At 41.0% G+C, this 27814-nt stretch overlaps 1 protein-coding gene across 1 annotated transcript in view; it reads right to left on the bottom strand.

Moving 5' to 3' along the window:
• Positions 1-27814, bottom strand: part of Ica1l (islet cell autoantigen 1 like) — a 62375-nt gene that overhangs the window by 20424 nt on the left and 14137 nt on the right. The window contains exons 3-9 of the mRNA XM_051190289.1: positions 25088-25160; positions 19082-19205; positions 17473-17671; positions 14528-14653; positions 9466-9564; positions 7763-7845; positions 5680-5723 (exon numbers count right to left, since the gene is read on the bottom strand). Coding sequence (XP_051046246.1) covers positions 5680-5723; positions 7763-7845; positions 9466-9564; positions 14528-14653; positions 17473-17671; positions 19082-19205; positions 25088-25160 — 748 coding nt within the window. The remainder of the gene's footprint in view (positions 1-5679; positions 5724-7762; positions 7846-9465; positions 9565-14527; positions 14654-17472; positions 17672-19081; positions 19206-25087; positions 25161-27814) is intronic.

Genomic DNA, 27814 nt, shown 5'->3' on the forward strand with positions numbered 1-27814 from the left:
GGCCAGAATTTTTTTTAACTGGGTATATTTATTTATTGTTGTGTGTATGTGAATGTGGCAGCATGCATGTGTGATGGCATGCATGTGAAGATCTTGGGACCATTTCAGAAAGTAGGATAAAGAAACTCATTTTTTTCTAGGCATCCATCTTGGTACCCCCCAGCTGTGTGTCACTGACTCCACATCCCAGTAACCCTGACTCTGATCCTACCCAAAAATGTACCAATGAGACCGTTTACTTGTTATGATGTGACTGTTTTTCTTGTTTCTGTAACTTGCTTACACAGATACCCAAAGATTGTTTTGAGTGGCCTTAATCACTTCACTTAACAAAACAGAACAGTTTTTTTTTTTTTTTTTTTTTTTGCTTGCACAGATATGGAAGGTCTTTGTGTGGTTTTCCCCTTTAAAGTCCTTTCTTAGACCCTCCTTGATGGCAATCTCAAATCTGGCTCAGACTGTTTGTCCTGCTAGCAGCTAATCAATAGATCTTTTAATTATAACTGGGTTAAGTATGTGGTTTTTTTTCCCCAGAGGTCACAAACTCCCTAACAGTTCCCTTTTTACACCATGTGGTTCCTGGACAATGAAACTCAGATCATCAGGCTTGATGGCAAGTGCCCTCACCAGGTAAGCCATTCCACTGGCTCCTAAACACAAGTTTTTGCATGGGTGTTGAGGATCCAAACTCAGCGCAATTATATTGACTGAGCCACCTGCCCAATCCCTGTCTCGTTTTGAATTATTATTTTATGTGTATGAGCATATTGCCTGCATGTTACATGTACCAGTGGGCATGCTTGGTATGCATGAAGGTCAAAAGAGGGTGTCAGATCTTCTGGAACTAGCATTACAGATGATTGTGAGCCACCAGGTGAGTGTTGGGAATCAAACCTGGGTCCTCTGGAAGAGCAACCAGTGCTCTTAACCACTGAGCCATCTCTTCAGCTTCACTATTAATATAGTTTATAGATTTATTTATTTGGGCTGGAGAGATAGCTCAGAGGTTAAGAGCACTGGCTGCTCTTCAGAGAATTCAAGCCTAAGACTATTCTTAGTGGGGCTGTGCTAATAGCACCAAGAAAAAGGCAACCTTGCTGGGCATAAGGCTAAACCATGGCCAACTACTTTGCCTGAAAGAACGGGGAAAAGCTGGCTGGGATCAGAACAACTGACTTTAGGGACTATTCCTCCAACGAGTCCAAGTTTCACTGCTTTGGTCTGTAGAACAATTTGTTTTGTAACATTACTGAAGTCAGCAGAGCGACCAGCTGGAAATGAATGGAGCTGTCTAGCCAGGTGAGGTCCTGAGTTCAATACCCAGCAGCTACATAGTGCTTACACCGTCTGTATGAGATCTGGTCCCCTCTTATGGCATGCAGGCATACATGCAGGCAGAACACTGTATACATAATACATATATAAATCTTTTATGTGAATGGGTGCTTTTTCTACATGTATCGCTGAACACTGGAAGTGGGCATTGGATTTCATGAAACTACAGTTACAGACAGTTGTGAGCTTCCATATGGGTCCTGAGAATTGAACTCAGGACCTCTTAACCACTGAACCATCTCTCCAACCCTCCCTCCTTTTAATATTTTTCATAAGATTCCAATTTTCTGAAGCCATAAATCTTGGCTTTTCCTGAGTTGAGGTCCCTAAAACATTTGGGGGAGGGGGGAGTGTCCCTTCATCCATACCTCTCCTAGGCAAAAATGGAGATGTCTCCAGAATATAGTCAGTGATAAATACCAAAGGGCTTCATATACAATGGCAGGGAACTCTGATAACTAGCTAAACATGCTTTCCAATGGTCTTAGGCAACCAAGGAAAGGGTCATTCAAGCCCCGAAGGGGTCATGACTCACAATTTGAGACCCTCTGCTCTAGCCCTCAGCCAGATGGCCAAGTAACTCTTCTAGTGCTTCCCGCCCAGACATAAATACTGTGACTCAGTGCAGGGAGGTAATCACAGGGCTTCACCTTGGAGCTCAGCACAGGGCCCAGTGGTGAGATGCAGCAATAGGCTGACCTGAGGACCCTCCCCTTAGGTCTGCTCTCAGGATGGAGCTACTGATCTGCAGTGGCATCAGGTAAAGCTCCCGCTCTGGTGGGCTGCATCGCTGTGAGCTTGGTGAACGGCCTCAAACTGCACTGGTCTTTGTGGATATGAGACTGAGGTAGAACCTAGCTTAGTGTCATATGGGTCAAGTGACTACTACCAATAAGTAGTACTACAAGATTACTACAAGAAGCAAGGCTGTTGAAATGTGATTGCTGGCTGGTAAAACCCAACGTTATCCCTAGGCCAGTGCTGAGGAAGGGGCTCTGAACCTGCCCTAATGTCAGGTGGAAACCGTGCTCATGTTCATTACACTTACATTCTGCCTGGCAGTAATGAGCTGTTTGAGGTAGTCTTGAACCACCAGGAACAGAGTCCATTTTGGTCCTAACCCTGTCCTTCCCCACTGCTGGTCTTAGGCTGTAGGACCCAATTATGGCCTAGTATTTAAATGGTGGTCACCTCATGACTACTTACCCCATTTCTCTCCCAATGTCAGCCATCATAACACAGAAGACAACTGTCCACTTGGGGAAGAAAAGGAAAGTAGAGACCAACTTACTGTGTAGGAGCCTGGGGCTGGTGAGTCCTCATGACATGCATAGGAAGAGGGAATGCTGTGGTGCCTGGCTACAGGCTGATGGCAGTGGATGGAGTATCTGAGCCCATCCAGGCCCAGGATAGGCTTACAAGAATCAACAACTCCTTACAGACACCCCTCCAGTTATTTCCAAATAATGTGTCGGCTACAGATTGAACAAACATAAGCTTAGGGAGGGCATCCTTTTAAAACATTATTTATTTACTGAGACAATGTCTGACACTAAAGCCCAGGATAGCCTCACACTGGTGGCAAACTTACTGTCTCAGTCTTTCAAGTGCTGAGATTTCAGATTAAGTTCCATCATGGGCACCTGAGTTCTGAGGACAATCTTACAGGAAACCTGAGGCAAACTTGGATGGGAGCCATCTAGTGCTAAACTAGTGGGAAATGTCCACAGGTTCAGAGACTTCAAACTGACAAAGTGAAAACATTATGTAAGAGGGAAAAACATCTCGAAGACAGGCAAGGAGGAGCAAACATGAGAACTGGAAAAAACAGGAAATGTAGTACAGTACTAAAGAGTCAACAGCAAGTCATAGTTCAAGAGGGATGTGAGAAGGTCATGTAACCGACGACTTCCCAGACCCAAAGTGGGTTATTAAGGCACAGGAATGTCAAAGAATTCAGTTACACTCATCTAAGAATAAGATATTCAGTAAGCTCTCAAGTGTTAAAGCAAACATACATAAAGCCATCCATCTAACTCTACCTGGAGCAGACTATGCTGCAGAATATTTGCAGCTCAAGAGATGGTGATGGGAGGTATTCACCGTAACCAAGGAAACTGGTAGCCAAGAATACCATACCCAGAAAAGCTGTCTTTTAAAAATGAAGAAGAAAAAACTGGGAGAAGTTCTCTCCTCCAGACCTGTCCTAAAGAAATGTTAAAAGGAGTTCTTCAGACTGAAAGAGATGTTAAGGCTGGGCAGTGGTGGCGCAGTCCTTTAATCCCAGATTTTGGGAGGCAGAGGCAGGTGTATCTCCAAGTTCAAGGTCACCCTGGTCTACAGAGCAAGTTCCAGGACAGCCAGGGCTATACAGAGAAGCCCTGCCTTGAAAAGGGAGAGAGGGGTAGGGAGTAGATACTATCGAGAAAAATAGTACACACATAACCCAGAAGACATAAAATGCATGCATTATACTACAGTTCCCTAATATAAACATGATGTGTAAACTTTTGTGTCTTTAGTAATGGTCTAACAATGTAAGTAAAAGCAACAGTACCTACATTTATGTTAGGAGAAAGGTAATACAGAAAGGTGTAACATGAGTCCCCCCGATGGCTCAGCAGTTTTCGGCACTTGATCCTGAGGACAAATGGGAGAAGGGAACCAACTGTCCTCTTACTCCACACATGGACTGTGGCATGCATGCAACCACATAAACAGACCCACACACAAATAACGTAATTTTTGTTTTGTTTTTCAAGACAGGGTTCTTTGTGTAGCCCTGGCGGTCCTGAAACTCTGGAGACCAGGCTGGCCTTGAACTCAGGGCTTCCCAAGGGCTGAGACTAAAGGTGTGTACCATCACCACCCAGCAATACATGTAATTCTTAATAATTAAAACCAAAAGCCCAAATGATGAGACAGATTTTGATGATTCCCCCATGGAAGGCCTCACCCTCCCTGGGGAGTTGATGGAGGATGTGATGGGATGGGGGGTTGGTGGGGGGCATTCCAGAGGGGACTGGAATGGGTATGTAAAATAAGATAGTTCCTAATTTAAATAAAATTTATTTTATTTTATTTTTTTAAAAAAGGGCTGAATCTGGTTGTGATGGCACACTAAGGAGGCAGTAACTGGTAGATCTGTATGAATTTTAGGCCGACCTAGTCTACATCGAGAGGCCCTAGTTCAAAAAAAATTAAGATATAGAATGAGACATCAAACTTTAAAAATGGAGCCCTAGTCTACTTAGTGAATTCTAGGACAGGCTCCAAAGCAACACAGAGAACCCCTATCTTGAAAAAAACAAACAGCACAAAAACACAAAATTTCAAAATGGGCCAGGGGGGCGTAGCTCAGGTGATAGTATCTTGCTGAGTATGTACAAGGCCTTGGGTTCAGTCCCCAGAACTATGTATAAAAGATAGGCACAATGACACATGTCTATAATCTCAGCTCCCCAGAGGTAGGGGAGGGAGGATCTTAAATTCAGTGTCATCTTAAGTTATATAGCCAGTTTGAGGCCATGTTGGACTACAAGAGACCATGCAAATGTTGAGGGTTTTCAATTTTTATTTTAATCTATGTATATGAATGTTTTGCTGTGTATGTGTGCGCGTGCACGTGTGCATGCATGTGCCATGTTGGGTGCTGGAAACCAAACATTGGTGCTCTGCAAAAGCAGTAAATATTCTTGAATTTTTAGTTACCTCTCCAACTTCTAGAAGATTTTTTTTTTTTTTTTCAAGACAGGGTTTCTCTGTGTAGCTTTGGAGCCTGCGCTGGAACTCGCTCTGTAGACCAGGCTGGACTTGAACTCAGAGATCTGCCTGCTTTTGCCTCCCGAGTGCTGGGATTAAAAGCATGTGCCATGGATGCCTGTCAGGAGCTTTTGAAGGTAGTATTTTCACATTTTATTTTCATTCTTTGTGATCAGTGTTGAGTTGTTACTATTACAATATTGTATCTTATAAACGTAAGATTGTATTGGTCTTAAGGTGATCCACAAAACACCAAAAATAAAAAGGACTCAAAGCACACTGAAAGAAATCACCAACCACAGAGGAAAACTATAAGATGAGAACAAACTATAATGCCAGCATTAAAGTGTCAGTAGCAAGGCAGGTAGCTCAGTAGACCAGGCTGGCCTCGAACTCACAGAGATCCACCTGCGTCTGCCTCCCAAGTCCTGGGATTAAAGGCATATGCAACCAACGCACCCAGCTAAATTAACATTTTAAATGCAATTTAAATCAATATTTTAAAAGTCTTTTAAAAGAGCGTGACAAATTATTTTGACATTAAAATGTGGCCATTTTGATTTATTGGATCTACTATCTTACCTGGTTCTCTCTCAAATCCTTCTTCCTCTTCTGACAAAGCTACCCTAAAGTAAAAACAGAGATTTTGGTTAAAATAATGTCTGAGGTTCATAGCTCCCAGTTTCATATAATTAAAACTTTAATTCAGGAGGTACATAAAACATTTGCTGGTAGATCAAGTCTCTAACCGAGCATGTCCTAATTCTATAGATCTGCACAGACTGTAGAAACCTTATTCTTAATTTTCTTTTTCTCTGTGTAGTCCTGTCTGTTCTGGAACTCACTCTGTAGACCAGGCAGGCCTCAAACTCAGAGATCTGCCTGCCTCTGCTGGGATTAAAGGCTAGCGTCACAACTTCCTGGCTTCACTGTTATTTTCCACTCCTCATTTCAGTAAACACTAACTCAGAATCTATATCAGGGCTGTAGGCACTGGGCCAATTCAAGGTTGAATATTCCTAATTTGGAAATCTGAACTCCAGAATGTCCACAGCCTTTTTTGAACACCAAGACGATAGGATAAATAGAAAACTTCTTTATCACAAAACTTGTTTTTATGTACAAACTATTTAATATAGAGTAATACCACTCCAGGTCACAAACATAAGACACAGAACAACTCACACCAGTTATTTTCCTCTGTGCCTATGTCTTCCCTTCAGTAAGGACTTCTAAAAGAGGGGGCATACAGGGTGGAATTACATGGAAATTTCTGGAGTCTTTGCTCTTCATCTTCACTGAAGAAACCACTGCATGCCAGTAAGCTGTATAACAATACTCTTGCTATTTTTACTGTGTTTTAGAGTACTGCCCACAGACTTGAACTTATTTTCAAATTAAAATTATCCCAATCAATAATAAAAGATAAGAAAGCATAAATGAATTTCATGTGTAGACTTGGATCCCATTCCTAAGATATCTCAATATGTTTCTGTGAATACACAAAAATTCTTTTTAAAGTCTGAGAACTGAAGCACTTGTACAGACACCTTGGGTGAGGGCTCTCAGCCTGTGCACCTCAGAGGCCCTGGCTGCAGGCTGTGGTGTTTCATTTTCATGTACTGGGGGCTGTGGTGGCCTTTACTTAATTTGTAGGACATGAACACCCCATACAAAACGTGGCATTCTACTTAGAATAAGAAAGCAATATTTGCAAAAGAAGACAAGACAAGCTAGCCTATGCCATCCCTAGTCAGTGGTCACTTGCAGCATGTGTCTAGTGCTGAGTTAGATCAGCCATATAACAGGAGTGGCGCGTGGAAACTGTTATCCCTGGGCATGCTTTACAGCCATCAGTATTGAAGGCTATCAATATAGCTTTAAATATATTAAAGACTGATACAGTATCAATTTTAAAAATACTAAAAATCCTTTCAGAGTAAATAGAAACTTAGCCCTGGTTGTCCTCAAACTTGTTTTGTAGACCAGGCTGGCCTCAAACTCACAGAGGTCCGCCTGCCTCTGCCTCCTGAGTGCTGGGATTAAAGGTGTGCACCACCACTGCCCAGATACGTATATATTTTTAAACAACTTGGATGAAAATGTTTGGGAATCTGCTCAATAACTCAAAACAGCGTTTACACTCACTACTGAAGATAGTACAAACACGAAATTTTCAAGAAAGCTCCTCTGTGAGAATGAAAAAACTTTATTTAACTATTTAGTCATGACTTATTGTTGCTGTTTTGTTTTTGTCTTTTGAGACAGTCTGGTTAAGAGTGCAGCAGCAGAAAAGCATGGGCAGAGCACAGGGAAGTGGGCATGAGCAAGGCTCTTGGCTCCCAGTCTCCACTGTGTTACCTGGTTGTGGGTTTCTAACAGCTACCAGGTCTGGACCTGCCTGCACTCCTGCTGCCCCTGCCGGGCTTCCCTAGAGCACTCAGTTCCCAGCACAATGCACTGTCTTCCTCATGACACAGTCTGAAGTCATCACCACAGCTGACTGTGTTTTTGTCCTCTCCTTTGCCTGCCATGTTGACAGCAGGATAAATATAGCAAATGCTTGTGTTGTTTGTAAAAGTGACATAGAGTAAGTATTCAGTAGCCAGAGAGGAGGTGGCATCCGGAACTTGCACAGCAGCAGAGGCAGCTTTCGCTCACTTACTTATTGAGGTTTGCAGTAAGACAGCTGCCTTCTGCTTCTTCTTTGTAGTCTGTAGTGAGGTTGCCTGGTGTGTCCTGTAGACGCTAGGGATACGAAATTTAATGTTAAGCAGGTTGAAAAAAATCTATTTCTTTTTACAAGCAAGAGGTGAGTAAAAACTTCAGACAGCAATATAAAATAGAAATAGTTCTGAATAGAGTGAGAGCTGTGGGAATGTGGGTTGGTATAATTTGCCCTGAGCCATCTGTGGAAAGGTTTGCCTTAGGGAAAGGGTAGCAACTTGTGATAGGTCCAAAGAAAACACAATGTTGGCCTATACTGCAACCCTCAACACATAGTTAAAAATGTTCTGCTTCAATTCTGAGGAGAAATTAGGCACATAATTTTTGCCTAAATACATAAAACATTATTCACTGAAGCACTTACTATAGGAAAATTTAAAAGCGGGGGTGGCACACAGCTTTAATTCCAGCACATGGGAGGCAGAGGCAGGTGGATCTCTGTTAGTTCAAGGTCACACTGAACTACACAAAACTGATTTAGTCCTAAAGAGAAACAGCCCACAGTGAGTTTGAGGTCAGTCTGGTCTACAAAGTGAGTTCCAGTACAGGCAGGACTGTTACACAAAGAAACCCTGTCCCAGCCCTCTTCCCCCCCCCCCCAGCACATAATGGTAAGTTAAAAGGCACTTAAGGCCTTTTAGCCAATCAGAACAGAAGAAATGTATCACAGTGTGACTGTGTTGAGTCAGCCACATGCAAAGATGTGACTGGATGCTGTGAAGCATGGAGAAACTAATCACACGTGCACACACTTTCACATGCCCGTAACTGTAACCACACGTGCACACACTTTCATATGTCCATGCTATGGAAAGAGCTCCCTCTTGCAAGCAGTCGCATCCCTGCCAGGCCATGCCATGTGATCTGGGCACCATGGAAAACATCTTTTACATTGGGATAAAGGCAAAATGGAAATTTGCCTTAAACTGCTAAAATTGACAAGTGGGTTATCTGATCATTTTTTGAGCATATGTAAATACTTTCTATCACTTGTTATTTTTTTCCCTTCCCACAGATTTTTCATAGCCCTGTGGACTTTAAGGGTTTTGTTTGTTTGTTTGTTTGTTTGAAACAGGGTTTCTCTGTGTAACTCTGGCTGTCCTGAAACTCACCTTGTAGACCAGCCTCAAATTCAGGACCTGCTTTCCAAGTGCTGGGATTAAAGGTGTGTACCACCACTGCCTTGAATAGTTTAAAATTTTTATTACTAAATTTCACATCCTATAAAGCTTTTTTTTTTTTACAAAGACTTATTTTTAGTTATGCGTACAAGTACCACAGGGCTTGAAGAGTGTGCAGTTGGGCCCCAGAGCTGTAATTATAGGAAGCTGTGAGCCCTCGACATAGGTGCTGGGAACCAAACTTGGGTCCTCTGCAAGAGCTCAGCTCCTAATCCTGAGCCACCACCTCTGGCTCCTCAGCTTCTACTCTCCTTCCAACTAGCACCCCAGCCTGCAAGGTCCCTGGTATTTTAGGGCTATTGGTGGCTTTCGAGACCTAGAGACTATGGACCCTTAGGTGTGGGGAAAGATGTTTCCCAAGATTTCATGCATTTGATATTAAGCTTAGCTAAAGACAATTTTCAGTGTTACTGCCCAATGAAGTATGATACATCTAAAGGAGAGAACCAGAGAGACATACCTTGAGAGCTATAAAGTCATATGGATGAAAGCCAGCACAGGCCTCCTGGATCTGGGCCATCATTTGAGCTGTCTTCTCCCAGAACCCAAGCAATGTCCTCTGCAGAAAAAGGAAAGGAGACACTACAGTTCTGCCCCATCTAAAATCTGTCTGAGGCTGTTTCCTTACTACTATGGTGCTCAATAACAGACAGGAAGTGATCCCTATCCAAGTACAGGAAACACAAAGAACTGTAGTTCACAGTCCTTCATTACGGTCAGCACCTGTGTCTGCATGTACATGTGCCCATCTGTACAGAGCACGGGAATGCACTGAGACAGTGACTACAGCTCCTAAGAAGAGAAAGACAACCAATGGGTCTAAAAGTCTTGAAATACAAAACAAACCAATCTCTGTATGTGTCATCTTTATGTTAGCATATATAAGCATTTATGTGTGTGTGCATGTCATGGAGTACCTATAGAGGTCATAGAACAACTTGTAGAACTTGGTTCTCTCCACCATGTGGGTCCCAGGGATCAAATTCAGGCCATCAGGCTTGATGGTAAGCATCTTTACTTGCTGAGCATCTCAATGGCCCATAAGAATATTTTTGTGTTTTATTTTATGAGACAGGTTCTTACTAGGTAGCCTTACCTGGCCTGGAACTTGCTATGTAGATCAGAAAACTCACAGAAATCCATTTCTGCATTGGATTAAAGGTGTATGCCACTACTCTCAGGCCATTGTAGTGATATATTATTTATGATTTATTAAAGCTTGACTGGGGGTTCAGAAAAGCAAAGTCAGCCTCAAGATACAGGTACAGGCAGTGGTGATATACACCTTTAATCCCAGCAGCCAGAAGCTAGGAAGTGATGGGACAGGTCTTTAATCCTACAATTTGGGAATAAGAGGTAGACAGTTCTGAGTTCAATGCCACCCAGGGATACATGAGAGTAAATCAGTCTAAAAGAGTAACAGATCACATGCCTTTAAATCCAGCACTAGAGGGGTATAAAAGATAAAAGCAGGGTCTTTATAGTATTCAGTATCAGTCATTCATTCTCTAGCCATGCTGAGAAGAGGTTACAGTCTGAGGCTTGGTGAGAGTTTGTGGAGACAGGATCAGCCCATTCAGTTTGAGGTAGAAGAAGCTAGTGGCCAGCTACTTTGCTTTTCTGATATTCAGCTTGAAGTTTGAACCCTAATATCTGTCTCTGGGTCCTTTTGCTTTTTATGTTATAGTCCATAAGTATCTTTCCCTTCTTTTTTGTTTGTTTGTTTGTTTTTTGAAACAGAGTTTCTCTGTATTACTTTGGAGCTTGTCCTGGAACTTGCTTTGTAGATCAGGCTGGCTTCGAACTTACAGAGATCCGCCTGCCTCTGTCTCCCAAGTGCTGGGATTAAAGGCATGTGCCACCAACACCGTGATCATGAATATCTTTTCTTTCTACTTTTTTGTTTGTTTTGTTTTTTGAAACAGGATTTATTTCTCTGTGTAGCTCTGGGTGTCCTGGAACTCTCTCTGTAGACCAGACTTGTCTAGAACTTAAAGAAATCTGCCTGCCTCTGCCTTCTGAATGCTGGGATTAAAGGCTTGTACCATTCCATAAGTATCTTTTCATTACAGAAAATACTACCAAATTTGGTTTTGACCCCTCAAAATGAGTTACTTAGTTAACTTGTTACTTCAAGGTTCCTATTCCAAGACAAAGGCTGAATAGAGAGAACAGAGGAGTACTGAGATACCAGCTGTTAAACTGCAGATTGTCATTGTTTTTATTGTCAAGTACATCTTCCTTTAAGACTTGAACTCCATAGTACTAAATTGAATTAGGCATATTGCTTTAAGACAACAATGAATAACTTATTAATTATTCTTTCCTTATTCAAATACAGTTTTCTACTTGCTTTCAAATATACATTAAAGTCAACAACTACTACTGATAAATAGCTAGCATTCATTATAGATTATTGATGTGATTTTAGGGTAGCATAAGTGCAAGTGAGTGTTGCAGAATATTTTTTTAACTATGCAAAGATGTGTTGCATTTGTTCATGTTGCAGAATATTTGTGTAACTATGCTAAGGCACCTGACTGGTCTAATAAAAAGGAGACATAGGCAGGTCTTTCAGGCAGCGAGAATATGTAGGATGAGGAATTTAGGCTCAGGGAAAGAAAGAAAAAGAGATGCCAGAGAGACACCAGGGGTCAGACAGACAGACATGGAGGAAGCAGGAAAGTAGGACAGAGAGCATGGGGGGAGGGTGGGAGGGAGAGAGAGAGGGGTAAAAGGCCTGAGGCAAAATGTAGATGAATAGAAACAGGTTAAATTAAGTTAAAAGAGCTAGTAGGACAGCTAAAGCTGAGCATTCATAACAACTCTGTGTCTTTATTTGGGAGCTGGTTGGCAGCCCAAAGAAAATTCCAACTGCAAATGGCACCCAACTTGGGGTATAAATTTCTACCTAGGGCCTGGGAAAGCTGAAGGGAAAAAAACAGAAAACAAACCAGATACGGCTCCTTTAAGAGGCACTGCTGGAAAAACAAACAAAGCAAAACAAAACAACAAAAATCCAAAGCAGCACTGCTGTGCAGAAGAGCACTTGAGTAGCTGGCATGCTAAGTAAGACATTCCAAGTAGAAACAGCAAGCAAATAAAAATGCTAGAGCTGGGGCGGTTAAATGCAGCTCTCCATTAAACACAGCTCTAGACCAGGTTTTCAGGCTTAAGGTTCAGTTCTCATGGACCCTAGGGTGAGGGGTGGGAGGCAGAGCCCACCACCAGAGCCTCCTCAGAGGGCCTAATTGCCACATAGCAGTTTAAGGTTTGCTCACATGGACAGGGACTGCTGTGGGTGCACAGTAAAACAGGTCCAGACCTAATAAACCTTTAAATAGGTTACAGTGTTCATAGGTGAGAAAGAAAAGAAAATAGGTATAAACAGTCATAGGAGAAATAGTTTTAAGATAATTAAAGTAATTATAAATTAATTATATATAAATTAAATTAATATAAAAAGATTTAAGCCACATAAAGATTGTAAATACACAGGGAGTGTGGATCTTGTATGGTACTGTGGTGATATGTTATTTATGATGTATTAAAGCTTGCCTGAAGATACAGAAAGCAAAGCCAGCCACAAGCCATAGAGCCAGGCAGTGGTGATATACACCCTTAATCCCAGGACTCAGGAGACAGAGGCAGATGGATCTCTGTTAGCTCAAAGTCACACTGAACTAAACAAAATTGATCTAGTCCTAAAGAGAAACAGTTCACACAAAGGTGATCTCAGTATTTGGGATCATACACCTTTAATCCTAGGGTTTGAGAGGTATAAAAAGAAGCAAAGTCAGTCCCAAAGATTTATTCTTCAACCATGCTGAGGACAAGACAGCTTTTTGAGCCTGAGGTAGAGGTAAAAGCTAGTGGCTGGCTGCTTTGCTTATCTAACCATCAGCTTGAACCTCAATATCAGTCTCTGGATCTTTGCTTTGTTGGCAAACTTCAAAGTTTTTGACTGCTGATGAGCAAACAGCAGCTGCTGAAGAGACACAGGATTGTAAAAGGAACTGCTGAACTAAACCAGCTTGGAAACTGTAGGGATATCTTAACTTTAAAATGGAAGTCAGAAAATATATTGCATTGGGGGAGAGGTTATGCTTTTGTTTCCACAGGAAATGAAAGGCTGTGGATTCCTTCAAAAATTAATAGAGATCATATTTGCCTAGGAGAGACCCCCTGAAAAATCTTGGCTACAGACAAAGAAATAAACCTAGAAAAACTATAAGACAGATGATGTATATGACGATTCCTTGACATGGAAATAAATCTGAGACTGGATGAAACGTGATTAATCTTGTTGGTTATAGAATCCTTATGACATCCTTTCATATGACAGGGACAGAGGTTTGGTTATACAGTCCAAACAAACTTATAAAGTTGACAGATGTCTTTTACCTGCTCAAGCATAAAACAAAAAAATCATTTTTGACTGGCCTGTATACAATGCACAGTCCATACTTGTGTTAATACAGATATGTATGTTACTTTTGAAAGTTTGTGTGTTTTCAGAGCAAGGGGGCCAGGCATCAGTGAAAATGGGTGGTAGCCCAGGTGACCCAGCCTTTCAGAGTGCCTCTGCTGAAGTTTCCTTAGAGTTCTACACCCAGAACAGCTTCAAGTCTGCTGAGATGATCCAGCCTCATAGACTTTTCTGTCCAGGACTTCAGATAAGTCTACACTTTCCCATTATACAAAGACCAGACAACAAATGTTATGGCCTAGTTTTCTTAGGGCTTGACCATTATCTCAATTTTCTCAGGGTCCCCTGGGGATGCCATTGCCACCAGACAACATGAAGCAGTCTAGGGAATACAACGCCCACATTCCCAAGAGGTGGGATGGGTGTTTTTTGGTAATTCTGTGGTTTATGAATATTTGTCATCATTTACTAGGGATAAAAGAATATAGGATAAAAAGGCAACTATTCACCAAAAAGACATCTGTCTGTGCCCTGAAGGGCTGAAATTACTAGCATGAGCCCGCATAGCTGGCTGCACCCACAGCTTCAAACAAAAGTATATGTAACCAGAGACCAGAGTTTATTAGTCTCAGATTTTACCTCTTCACCATCCCCCCTTCTTTTCCTGTTTTCTTTCTTTTTTTTTAAAGGCAGTGTTTCTCTGTGTAGTCCTGGCTGTCCTAGACCTCACTCTGTAGACCAGGCTGGCATGGAACTCAGAGATAGTCTTGCCTCTGTCTCCCGAGTGCTGGGATTAAAGACTTGAACCGCTTCTGCCTGGTTTACCATCTCCACTTTCCACCTTAGAAAGTCCTTAAGTCTTTTACCCTGCTAGCACCCAGAAGAGAATAGTGTGAACCTACAAGTAGATAGTTTCTAAGTCTCTCTTCAGTTAGAGCTTTATGGTTCTCTATCAGAACTTCAGCATATCAATTACATCTGTGAAAGAACCTGACCAATGATATGAGTTTTCTTGCACCCATTAGACAACTTGTGAAAAGGAATCTCATCACTCATCTTTACTGCAAGAACATGCTGACTGTGGAGTGGGTACCTGATAGGTTGTGAGTGAGTGAGATAGCATATTGCAGCGACTAGCTCCAAGCAAATCCACTTTCTGACAGACATCCATCTTTAACTTGTCAAAAGAACCTTTGGTATTTCTCACTTGGATCTGTACCTGCAATCACAAAAAAATTCCATTATTGTCAATACCAAATATGTAAATCTAATGGGTCTGAAATAAATTTCCCCAGACAACAGTTCCTTTCTCTGTGTCACTGTCATCCCATGACTAACTGTAGGAGATTCTTTCTTATATTTAGCTCTCTTTTAAACAGTTACTCGTTTGTGTAGCAGGGGGCCATGTGTGTGTAAGGAGGGTGCACATGTGTGAAGGCTAGAGAACAACATGTGGGAGTCAGTTGTCTCCTTTGGCCATGTGAATTCGAGGATGGAATTCAATAGTCAGGCTTGGAGGTGAGTGCCCCTCCCCCCAGAACCATCTCACTGGCACTCCAGTAGCCAACTGTACGGTAAGAAAACCTGAGAAGAAAAATTATATAGTTAAGAAAAAAGTATTCCAGATAAAAGTAAATATCCAAAATGTTAGGGCATATACAGTATATAGTAAGAGTAGAAGCAAATAATGGAAGGGCTAGGAAGGTGGCTCAGTGTGCCAAGGTTCTTGCCACCAAGCCTGGTGAGCTCAGTTTGGTCCTTGGGACCCACATGGTAGGAGGAGAGGATCAAGTCCCAGAAGTTGTCTTCTTCAGTTACATGTATGCTGTGGCATGTGCACACACACATAAATGATTAAAGGTAATAAACTTTAAAGATAAGTATACTCTAGTGGTGTATATGCATCTCACAAACAATAAGTAAAATGTAATAAATTTAAAAGAATAAATAGAAGACACAGTCAAATGTTGGGAGGCATAATATTTCTAAATCATCGGGTTACTTATATATTTAAATTATTTCTTAATAAATGTCATTGGGTAAATAAATACTGACTTTTGAAAATGTTCATTCATTGACTCACATAATATCTACAAGTTGTCTATGTATATGAAGCATTATTCTGGGAACTGAAACACTGTGGCAAACAAAACAAATGTTCATCTCACCATTGTCAGGCAGGGAGTGACAGGAGAGAAGGGAAATCATTACAGGATGGACTCTCAACTTGGAAACATGCTAACAAGTGAACAGAATTTGAGTGACTACTAAGTGACTAGGAAGGCCTTTGGCAAGCTGGGATGACCGAGAACTGGACAGGAAGGAGATAACTGCAACACCAAGGGAGGAGGTTCCTTGTGGGGGCGGGAGGGGCACAAGAAACAAGAACGCCGTGTGGGGATGAGGGACCAGACCTTTGCAGGATTCCTGGAAGGAAGGGACCAGGTAGGAATCTGTATTTTTGCTTTGTTTTACTTGAAGTGAAACTTGTGTACATGTAGCCATGTGAAAATGCAGTGACATTAGTGCTTTCACAGTGCTGTCCCATCACTGTCGTGGACTAAATGTTATTGCCAAGGACTATAATGAGAGTGGGACAAGAGGCTGCTCTGGCTGCAGGATGAGTATTCGCCTATTTTACAGGACTGCTGAGAACAATCAGTGAGTTCTGCTGGCTAGTGGTATGTCACCTTGATAGAACGAGAGCCATTTTGGAAGAGGGAGCCTCAACTGAGAATACTCCACCACCACCACCACCATTATCACCCCACCCCCACCCACCTTCACCCTCCCCCAGCAACTCCCCAGCACCACACCCCTACCACACACAGGTAGACGGCCTGTGGGGTGGAGCATTTTCTTGGTTGATGTGGGAGGACCCTGCTCCTGTGGTAGTGGTCCTGAGTGCTATCAGAGAGCAGGCTGGGCAAAGCCGTGGGAATGAACCAGTGGGTAGCACTCCTCTGTGGCTTCTGCTCCAGCTCCTGCCTTCAGAATCCTTCTCTACTTGAGTTCCCACCCCAATTTCCTTGAAGATGGACTGTGCTGTGGAACTGGAAGCTGAAAAAAACCCCTTCCTCCCTAATTTGCTTTTTCTTGTGTTTCATCACAGCAGTGGAGTGGCTGAGATGTGAGGCAGGCCACTCACAGTATCTGGTGGAGATGCACCACCAGCACTGACCATCTGGACTTTAATTATAGCTTCTCTGTATGAAACGAATTAGTGAATGTATTTTAATACCATACATAGTAAACTCAAGGAACATATTTATCTTTATATATAAAGACTCAACTTTGGAGCTACATATTCATCCCTGTGGGATATAATCCAAAATGAGTTCATTTAACAAAAATATGTTTACAAGGTATGAGTTACTGTGGCAGAAGGAAAAATGTAATAGCCTGCACTTTTTCTTAGCACTAACCACCACCATTCACATGATGTTCACTTCAACAACTATGCACTTTCCCACTAGTAATAAACTACTTTCTATCTGTACACACATTCTAAAATTCTAGGTAATACTTAAAATGCAATTAGAGCTTTTGTGAAAAGGATTTTAAAAAGGAGTAGGAGTGAGATGCCACTTAAAGAGTACATTTGCTGAAATACCAAAGCAACCAAAAATTAATATTAAAACATTTTTCAAAAAATAGTCTAGAGCTGGGTGCAGTGGTGTGTACCTGTAACCCTACTCTCAGGAAGCCAGGCAGGTGTGTGCATTCCTGCCCAGCCCGGGTATACAGTGAAAGCCTATCTTTTTTTTTTTTTTAAGATCTAATATTTTATTATCACTGTTATTCTGTGTTAGTTCTGTATGTTAATGTCAAGAAAGAAGGGCCTGAGAAATGACTCAGCAGTTAAAAGCACTGGCTGCTCTGGTCTCCTAGAGATCCTGAGTCCAATTCCCAGCAATCACATGGCAGGTCATAACCACCTATAATGGGATTCGATGCCCTCTGCCAGTGCAAACAAAACACCCCAACACAAAAGACACAAATGAACCTACAGAAAAGGGAAGGGATACATTTTCTTACTTTTCTAAACTTCTCCATTTGTTTGAAAGTGTCTGGGTCGAGCTCCTGGGACGCATCCTTCATCCACAGCAGGGCCCCTCTGTATTCTGTGCGAGCCCGCTCCATGCGATTAATGGTCATCAAGGTGTCAGAAACGGCCCTCTGACTGAATGTTGCTACTTCTTGCTTAAGACGAGACAGGGGAGTACACAAGGCCAATCTAATAGCAGAGAGTAAAGATCAGAGGATTGTACATCCATAAACAAAATTCTAGACACAATGCAACAGATGTTTACCATGTCATAACACGCCTAGGAGATACAGAAAGCAGACTGAGTTCCCAAGAAGTATGTTTCTACTTCTTGGTCTGCCCCTTTTAACTTTTGGAAATATAACTCGGTAGCACTGCGCATGTTGGTCCAGATAAATAACCCAGAAGGCAGGTCTAGAAAAGAGTTCTGTAAATCACAATCTATTCACAGAGTGCTCCATTGGCTAGTGTAGAGAGAAGCTGAAATTTTGTTTTGTTTTTTGTTTTCAATATCTCTTAAAAAACACTTTTAAAAAAGTGTTCTGCCTGCATGTATGCTTGCACACCAGCAGAGGGCACCAAAGTTCATCACAGATGGTTGTGAGCCATCATGTGGATGCTGGGAACTGGACTCAGGACCTCTGAGCCATCTCTCCAGCCTGAGAAGCTAGGTTTTAAAGATTAGATAAAATGCTAGAACTGAGGAGGATGTAGTTCTGACAGCTGAGTGAAGACAGGAACACAGATGTTTAAGGAGCACAAATCAAACCCAGCTCCCCTAAGGCTGTTTTTGATACAGTGGCACTAGAAGGCCGAGGTCCCACTGGCTCAGTTCCTCCAAGGTGGATTTTGGCACTAATATGGCACTACAGAATAAAGCCACCTAGACAGATATCACACTGATAGGGCCACTTTCTTCATTTTTAGTGTAATACAAGGATATTATATGTGTGTGTATGTATATGTATATATATATATATATATATATATATATATATATATATATATATACATGAGATAGACTTTGTAACATAAATCTTTATGATAAACACTGTGAAATAAAAAGTGGAAAGTATGTAATTAAGAATAAAATCAGGCCAGGTTTGGTGGCACAAGCCTTCCCAGCGCATGGCAGGGGCTGCAGAGGTAGGTAAATATTATTTATGAATTCAAAGCTAGCCTGAGATACATGAGTTCTTCTTAACTGGAGGAAGGTGTGATTCAAGGGTCATGTGTCCACTAGGATGCATGAGGCCTGGGGCTGACTGTCAGCATCACAGAAAACGGGAACAGAAAAAGTAGAAACATGCATTTTAAACATTAGCCATTCTGTGACTCTATTACAGTAAACCATTTGAGAAATATATATAGCACTATGTTATTTTTAGGGATTAGGCAGCCAAGAACATTAATTTTTAAGTAATCCTTTTGAATGTAAATGAATAAATGAAAGCCAGGCATAAATACATATCCCCAAACACATTTCTCTTGAATGCCTTATTAGAATGGCCAGTGGCCTTTCTTTGCTGTGTGAACTTAGCACACGTAGGAGACATCATGTGACTACAGAGTGAAGGGTAAGGAATAGCAAAGGAGAACCTTTGCTTAGCTGAAGAACAGAGTGCCTTGCCAGCAGCGTCCATCATTTTGCCAGCTTGAGTTGCATCCCGTTCTGCTTGAAACTTTAAAAAGAGCCCTAGTTCATTTTCTTCCTCTGATATAACTAGAGAAAAAAAAATTACAGTTTAGTTAATTGTTTCATTTCATCATTTGCTTAAAACATATCACATGCAGGAGACATAATGCTACAGGTAAAGGTGCTATCCACCAAAACCTAACTACTTGAGTTCAATCCTTGGAACCCACATGTGGAAGGAGAAAACTGACCCCTACCTGTTGTCCTTTGACCTCCACACATATGTTATGGCATTAGGGTGTTATGTACTCACACACACCTGTGCAAGCAGCATACACACACACACACACACACACACACACACACACACACACCTGATATGTTGAAACTCGCAATAACTCCACTCTAGAATTCTAAGGGGAAGAACATTTTTAACATGTGAGCCCATGCCCGCTTATGAGAAGGCTAGCTTTGCCAGTCTGGAACACACTATTTACAAGCTTTCCAGTGGTTTAGATGCTGGGTCAACAGACATTCCTTCTGGAAAAATGATTAATAACAAACCCACAACAATGTATGTATGTATGTATGTATATACACACACACTATTTGTTCCTTGTTTATAATTGTTGAATTATTCATGACTCCCACTCTGGCTTTGGTCCCCAATGCTCCCTATTCTAGACCCACAGACACCTACAGTCCTGCTGTAGAAACCATAAAGATTGTTCCCTGGTGTAGGGCCACCCAGTGTGGACCATGGAGAGTGGTCCTGAGTGTGCTGCCAGATGTGAGAAGAGACTGAGGAAAAACAGAGACTTTGACTAACTTGACTACTTCATATCTGTCATAGCTAACAACAACAAAACCAGTAGGGCTTGGCTGAGTAGGTAGAACTCAGAACACATGCTCTGTACATGTAAGACCCCATGTACACACAGAAGTATGCTTAGGTTTTGTACAGTCTTTGTTTGTTTGGGGTTTGTTTTTGTTTTCCAGATAGGGTTTTTCTCTGTGTGGCCCTAGATTCTCTGGAACCCACTCTATAGACCAGACTAGCCTTGAACTCACAGAGATCCACCTGCCTACTGAGTACACCATTACACCCAGCCTGGAACTCATTCTTATTACACTTTACAAATGTGCCAGACTAGAAGTGAACCACAAAGCAAAATATTGCTCCTTTACCACAGAGTGCCTTAGAAACACCAATCTAGTTCCTACCTGCTAACTTCTAAACCACTCTCAAATTGATAAGGACAAAAAGTCTGTAAGTGCTCCACCTGAGTTAAAGGGAACATGAAATGACAACAAATGACAGCCTTCTTTCACCTTAGCCAAGAGAAAAACCTGAGGCTGAAAACTGAAAGTTTTCCCTGTGCTCATGATGTGGAAGTAATCTTAAGTGAAATTCTGGGTTCCTTTGGGTCTTACAGTAACTAACTGTTGACATCACAGGAACCAAAAGTATGTACAAGGTTTCTGTGAAGGGAATCAAAGGACAGCTGGGCAGACTTCCCACTGCTGGTGTGGGCAACATGGTGATAGGCACAGTTAAGAAATGCAAACCAGAGCTACGGGAAAAGGTCCATCCAGCAGTAGTGATTTGTCAGTGAAAGTCATATGGAAGAGAAGATGGTGCATGTCTTCAGTTTGAAGATAATGCAGGGGTCATAGTAAACAATAAAGACAAGATGAAAAGTTTTGTCACCACAAAATGTAGACAGGTGACTAAGGAGTGTATCTGTGATGGAATGAAGGAAAATGACCCCCATAGACTCAGGGAGTGGCCCTACTGGAGGTGTGGTCTTATCAGAGGAAGTGTGTCACTGGCAGAGGGCTTTGCAGTTTCAGAAGCTCAAAGTGGGCCTGCTGTCCATGGATCCAGATGTAGAACTCTGAGCTACCTCTCCAGCACCATGTCTGTCTGCACACCACCATACTTCCTGCCATGATGGCAATGGACTTAGCCTCTGAACCATAAGCCAGCCCAAATTAAACATTTTCCTTTATATGAGTTCCCATGCGTCTCTTCACAGCAATAAAACTCTAAGACAGCATCCAATACAGGCAGCTCTGCATTAGTCTCCAAACATATTTGTAAAACATTAATACCCACTTAAAAAGTAAAAACAACCCCAGCACCTGAGAGGCAGAGGAAGGTAGATCTCTGAGTTCAAGGCCAGCCTGTTCTACAGAGTGAGTTCCAGGACAGCCAGGGTTACACAGAGGAACCCTGTTAAGAAAAATAAAATAAAAAGTAAAAACAAAACAAAAACTGAAAGGGAAGTATCAGAGTCTCTTCATTTGTAAGCCTTTGACCAACATTCCAGTCTTCCAGTCCCAACAATGACACCTCAATTTCAGCTCAGTAGTAGTTACAGAAGAGATTATATTGTCCTCTGTCATCAGCAAAAAGCTGGAATGTTAGATCTCAAAGAAACCCAAGACCAAAAAAAAAAAAAAAAAAAAAACCAACCCAGTGGGCACCTCATATAAGTGAGGTGCCACGAATACATCAAAGCACCCAGCATCATTCAGTACCTGTGGTTTTTCCCAGTACTTTTCACCCCACCCCATACCCTAAACCTCTCCAACTCAGGGGCTGGGCTTCAATTCCCTTCCTCCAGCTTCTTTTCCTATATAATTCAGCCATTTGGGCTACATGTTCTCTTGGTTCTTCTCTTGGCTATGTTCCTGGACCTCTCTCCATCGTTTGCCTTCTCTTCTCTTGCCTCTTTCTTCTACCCACCCACATCCCCATGGCCTAGTTCAGCCTGCCGTCTCTTTCAGCCTGGACTCTTCTAGATATCTTTGGTTGTACTCTTACATCATATCTACAATAAAACTCTTCTCAACCACACTTGGAGTGGTCATGTCCTCATTTTCATTCAGGAATCATGTTAACATTCTAATTGCTTGAGAGGTATGAATTTTCCTATGGCTCACTACTTTAATAAGTAGGGAAAATCTCTGGGAAACATGGGACACTTCATTATCAGGTAAAAAATGAAGCATAAATCATTGCCGAGACTTACCTTTATTGAGGTTGAAAGGGCAGGTGAAGTTCAACCTGTACTGCTTTTGTGGTGGGACCAGCCTGCCAACATCAACAGATAGCCCATTCTGACAGGCTCATCCCAGGGCAAGTTATTCCATAAAGATGTATGTAGAGTACTGCTCGGTGACACAGCAAATGTTGAGCTCACATAGCTCAACATTCAGTCTCCCTTACAAAAAGTTCCTAAAATTCCACCATATTTGTCTGATAGTATGACCAGCAGACGACCTATTAGTATAAGGATCTTCAAGACACACATATTTATGTAATCATATCAGAAAGAACACTTGAAACCTGCACTTATCTCTTCCTTCTTCTGAAATGCCATGAGGATGCTGAAAGACCTAGTGATTTCATGATGAAATTGAAGACACACAAACAAACTTGCCAGTGTTTCTTGACATTCCCATTTTAGTGGACTATGATGGTCCAGTGGTCACAACAGCCTTTACAGCTTGGTGTTTTTGACCCTTAGTAATCTGTCCCAAGTTCCCGTTGTTCTTTATCCTTCCTAGTCTTAATTACAAACATCTCCATGCATAAGGCTGTTTTCTTACTTTAATCTCATTCCCTGGCCTCCAAATCTCTTTGTTCCTCTATCAACCCTCCACAAACCACCTAACCATTTCCACATTCCACTGTCAAACACTATCCCCCATTTATTCCCACCTGCAGTTCTCTATTACGTCTCTAAACTGATTCAATTGCATGCTTTTTGTATCATCTTTTGCTACAAAAAGTTCAACTATTTTCTTGCAAAAAGCACATATATACTATATATGACACAGTCACACACACACACACACACACACACATAAAAAAAAAAACTTGCCTAATTGTGCCATATTGGAGTTCTTTAAGATGAGCTTTGATTGTAAATGATAACATTGGCTTACACATCTTTGAAGATAGTATTTTTTTTTTTGAGGCAGAGTTTTACTGTACCCCAGACCAACCTGGTACTAACTGGCCCACACTTGCCTCCTATTCAGTGATCCTCCTACTCAAGCCTCCTGAGTGTTGGGGTTGCAGGAGTGAGTCATCACACAGACAGGAAAGCAATTATTAATGAGCACACATTTACTGAGTACTGACATTGTTTTTAAGGTTTGGGGACACACAAGTAAACAAAACCAATTCTTGCATCATCACATCCAGCACAATGGCTCAGCAGGGGGCACCTGCCACCAAGCCTGATGACCTGAGTTTAATTCCCTGAGTCCACACTGTAGAAAGAAAGAATTGGCTTCTTCAAGTTTTCCTTTGACCTCATACCCTAACATGTGCATGTCCTGACTTCATGTAAAAGTAATTAGTAAGTAATAAAAACTTGAAAGCATATTCTAGGTGTGAAACACAGGGAAGTTATAAAGGAGAGGGAGTTTGAACTTAGATATGGAAGCCAAGGGAAAGCACTATCAAAAAGATGGCTTTTGACTATAAACCTAAGGAAAGTTAGGGAACATATGATACAGATATGCATGTTGTGAAAGAGATGAACATAATTCAATGGAAGGGTTTTAGGATATGAGGTCAGAGAGGTAGCCACATCCAATAAGCCAATATATTGAAGTAGAGAAAGAAATTCAAAGGCTAAGTTCCAACCTAAAGAGGTCAGGGACAGAGAAGAGCCTACCAAAGGTAGAACCCCAAGAAGGAATGACACTGAAGAGGAAAACCAAAGGGGATTGCATGTGGAAGCAGAATAAAGGAGGAAGCAATCAACTGTGGGGATGAGATGCTTGGAGGAAAGGAAGTGATATATACTGAATATAAGTAAAGCAGAAAGAAAAAAGTCTGGTGTTGTGAGGTACTGTTAATAACTTATTAAAGCCTGCCTGAGGATTCAGAAAGCAAAGTCAGCCACCAGTCATAGAATCCAGATACACCTTTAATCTCAGCAGCCAGAAGCTAGGAGGGGGGTACACAACTTTAATCCTAGGACTCAGGATTAAGAGATAGATGGATCTCTGTGAGTTCAAGGCCACCCAGATCTACACAAGAGTGATCAGTCTAAAAGAGAATTATAGCTCATACTTTTAATCCCAACATTAGAGAAATATATAAGACAGAAGCAAGATCTCAAGAGAGGCATTTATTATCCTGCCACAACGAGAAGAGGCAGCAATTTGAGACTTGGTGAAGAGCTCATGCATGGATTAGCCCTTTCGGCCAGAGCTAGAGGTGAGAGCTAGTGGCTGGCTGCTTTGCTTTTCTGATGTTCAGCTTGAAGCTTGAACCCCAATGTCAGTCTCTGGGTCTTTTATTTTTCATGTTATAGCCTGGTGTGGTGGGATATGCTGTAAATCCTAGCATTCAGGAAGTTGGAAACAGGAGGATTCTGGGCCAGCTTGGGCTACATAATGAAACTGTCTTTAAAAAAAAAAAAAGCCAGGCAGTGGTAGCACACACATTTAATTGCAATAGTTGGGAGGCAGAGGCAAGTGGATCTCTGTGAGTTCAAAGCCAACCTGGTCTACAGAGAGAATTCCAGGACAGGTTCCTAAACTGCAGACAGGAACAAAAAAAAAAAAAAAAAAAAAAAAAAAAAGGAGGAATAAAGTTCCTACATAGCATACAAACAACCTTATCAAATAGTTCTGTAAGAAGAAAAAAGGGGTACTGATTGTAAAATCTGCAGGGGTAAAGAGGTTTTGAATGATGGACGCAAACCTAATGCTCACCAAGAGAGTAAAACCAAGAGTAGAAAGTGATTCTGTGTCAAGGGATCTAATGAACCAAAGAAGGAGAGAGAGGATGGACACTGTAAATGTTTACTATAAATGTTCATATTTCACAATAAAAGCTCATGAAATAGTTTAATGGAAATACTTTCCATTAAATGACTCATTTTCAAAAATGCATACCAATATTATTTGAAATAAAATTATCAGATATGATGTCATACCATTGAGTCTTAGTTGATATTTCTCAACTATCTTCAGAAGTTCATTGCATGTCTCCTGGATGGAGTGAAAAACCTTGAAAGATAAATTTTATTAAGACAATTTAAAAAACAATAAACAAATACAACTTTCAGCACTTCAAAACCAGAACATTTACATAAAATAACTATTGGGTATATTTAATAAATTATGTCCATTTTACTTGGTTATAATATATGTTTCTTAAACACATATTGACTATGTCTATTTTATAAATATTATGTCTATTTTTATTGACTGGGATGTACTTCAGGCTTAGTTTTATTACTGATAGTGAAAGCACATTGGGGCTGGAGAGATGGATCAGTGGTTAAGGGCACTGATTGCTTTTCTAGAGGACCTAGGTTCAATTCCCAGCACCCACATGGCAGCTCACAACTGTTAACTCCAAAATCTGACAGCCTCACACAGACATACATGCAGGCAAAACACCAATGCACATAAAATAAAAATAAATAAAATTGTTTTAATAAAAGCACATTTAAATTTTCTCTGTGAATACTTAAGAAAAAGAGATAAATGTGTGGAATTTATCTACAGAATTTGTTCTCCCTTCAGCTCCCAATTATTGAAACACTAGAAAGTTATATCCAATATGACATACATTAAAGGAAAACATATATAGGAAAAGAACATTTTAGAAACAGCTGATGCTCAACATGGCTTTTTTTCTAATATTAGTCAAAGCAAAACAGCTCAGTAAGTTTACTTTAACAAAATAATGTACTGGGCTGGGTGGTGGTGGTACATGCCTTTAATCCCAGTACTAGGGAGGCAGAGGCAGGTGGATCTTTGTGAATTCAAGGCCAGCCTGGTCTACAGAGCAAATTCCAGGATGGCCAGGGATGTGTACAGAGGAAAGAAAAAAAAAATATTGGGCAAGTGTAGTGGTGCAGCTTGTAACACCAGTAAGGGAGATGGAACCAGGGAAACTGAGTTCAAAGCCCCAACACTGTAGTCACACATAGTCACTACATGTAAAGCAGTCGTGAAAGCTTATAATAACTTTATCGTTTGTCATGTTTTGTTTGAGACAGGATGACCACAATATAATATAAAATTTAAATAGTGGTAATAATTTTGAAATTTTTCACTATAAAAAAATGAGAAATGTTTGAGATGTGTTTAGTCTATTTTAAACTATATATATACACACATACACACACACACACGCATGTGCGCGCATGCGTGTGTGTGTGTGTGTGTGTGTGTGTGTGTGTAAAGGTTTCATAGTATCCAACTTTTTTTTTTTTTTAGGAATCCACATCTTTTCATTTTCTGTGGAAACAAAAATAGAAATCCTTTTCCCCAGTAACTTGTCCTTCAACTTAAATTTTGGAGTCAAAGCATTTTTTTTTAATTTAATTTATTATTTTACATGTCGATCCCAGTTCCCTCTCCCTCCCTCCCTCCTTCCCTCCCTTTTACCCTCTCTGCCCTCTCACATGCACTCCACATAGTATCCAACTTTTAAAGGAGATTTATTTATCTTTATTGTATGTGTTTTGCCTGAAGGTATGTCTCTAACCACATGGATACCAGGTGCTACTGCCAGCCAGAAGAGGGTGTCTGATCCCGAGACTGGAGTTACAGACAGTGTGAATGCCATGTGGGTGCTGGGAATCAAACTGGATCCTCTAGAAGAGCAGTCAGTGCTCTTAACTGATGAGCTATCTCTCCATTACCATGTACAATTGTTTATTTTTATGTAACAGTTAAAAACGAGTTATGACTAAAAAGATTTATGACACCAAATAGAAACAGCTTTTGAAAAAGAGGGGGCTGGAGATATAATATATATGGCTTAGTGGTTGAACAGTTGCCGAGCATGCACGAAGGCATGGATTCAACTTAGAACTGCCATAAAGAAAAAGAAAGTTATTTGAAAATAAATAATTAAAATTACAAAAACTTGCTTTTGGATTATTTTTGTTTGGAATTTCCCAACCTTGCTACTATGGTTAATCAGCAACAGAAAATTAAGAAGATATCCAGTGGACTCCATCTTCAAAGCACACAAGATAAAGATGCATAAATGATATAATCTTCACTCATCCACTTTCCCATGTGGATTTCAGAGTGATCTTCTTTTACACAGTCTAACCCTGAAGAAATTCTATGCATTGTTCAAAGAACCCTGACATTTCTAGATTGAGGCAACACCCTCTGACTATTGGAGTTTTACTGTTGATGCTTAATTAAACCTGGTAATATTTATAATAAGCACTAATGATCTAATGGAGAAATGATAAATTTCCCAGTTAACTTTAGATGTGCTTGAATTGGATTTGGTATCTGGTATGGCCATTTAAAATTTAATTTTCAGGGGCTGGAGAGATGGCTCAGCAGTTAAAACAAACAAACACTGGCTACTCTTTCAGAGGACCTGAGTTCAATTCCTAGCACCATCTGTAATTCCAGTTCCAGGAGATATGATGCCCTCTCCTGGCTTTCTCTGGCATGACACACATGTGGTATGAAGACATACATGAAGGCAAAGCACTCATACATGTAAAATAAATAAAAAATAAAAATGTTTTCAATACATATAGAAGATTACAAAATAATGCAAAAAAGATGACTCTACCAGGATGAGGTGATTATGATAGGGGTTTCCCATAGGTCTGGCAAGACTTACGGTTCTTTTATTTAAAATTAAAAGGAATTTAAGCAGGTTATTAGAAAAATTT

Source organism: Phodopus roborovskii, unplaced genomic scaffold (assembly GCF_943737965.1).
Source record: "Phodopus roborovskii unplaced genomic scaffold, PHOROB, whole genome shotgun sequence".
In the NCBI taxonomy this organism is placed as follows: Eukaryota; Metazoa; Chordata; class Mammalia; order Rodentia; family Cricetidae; genus Phodopus; species Phodopus roborovskii.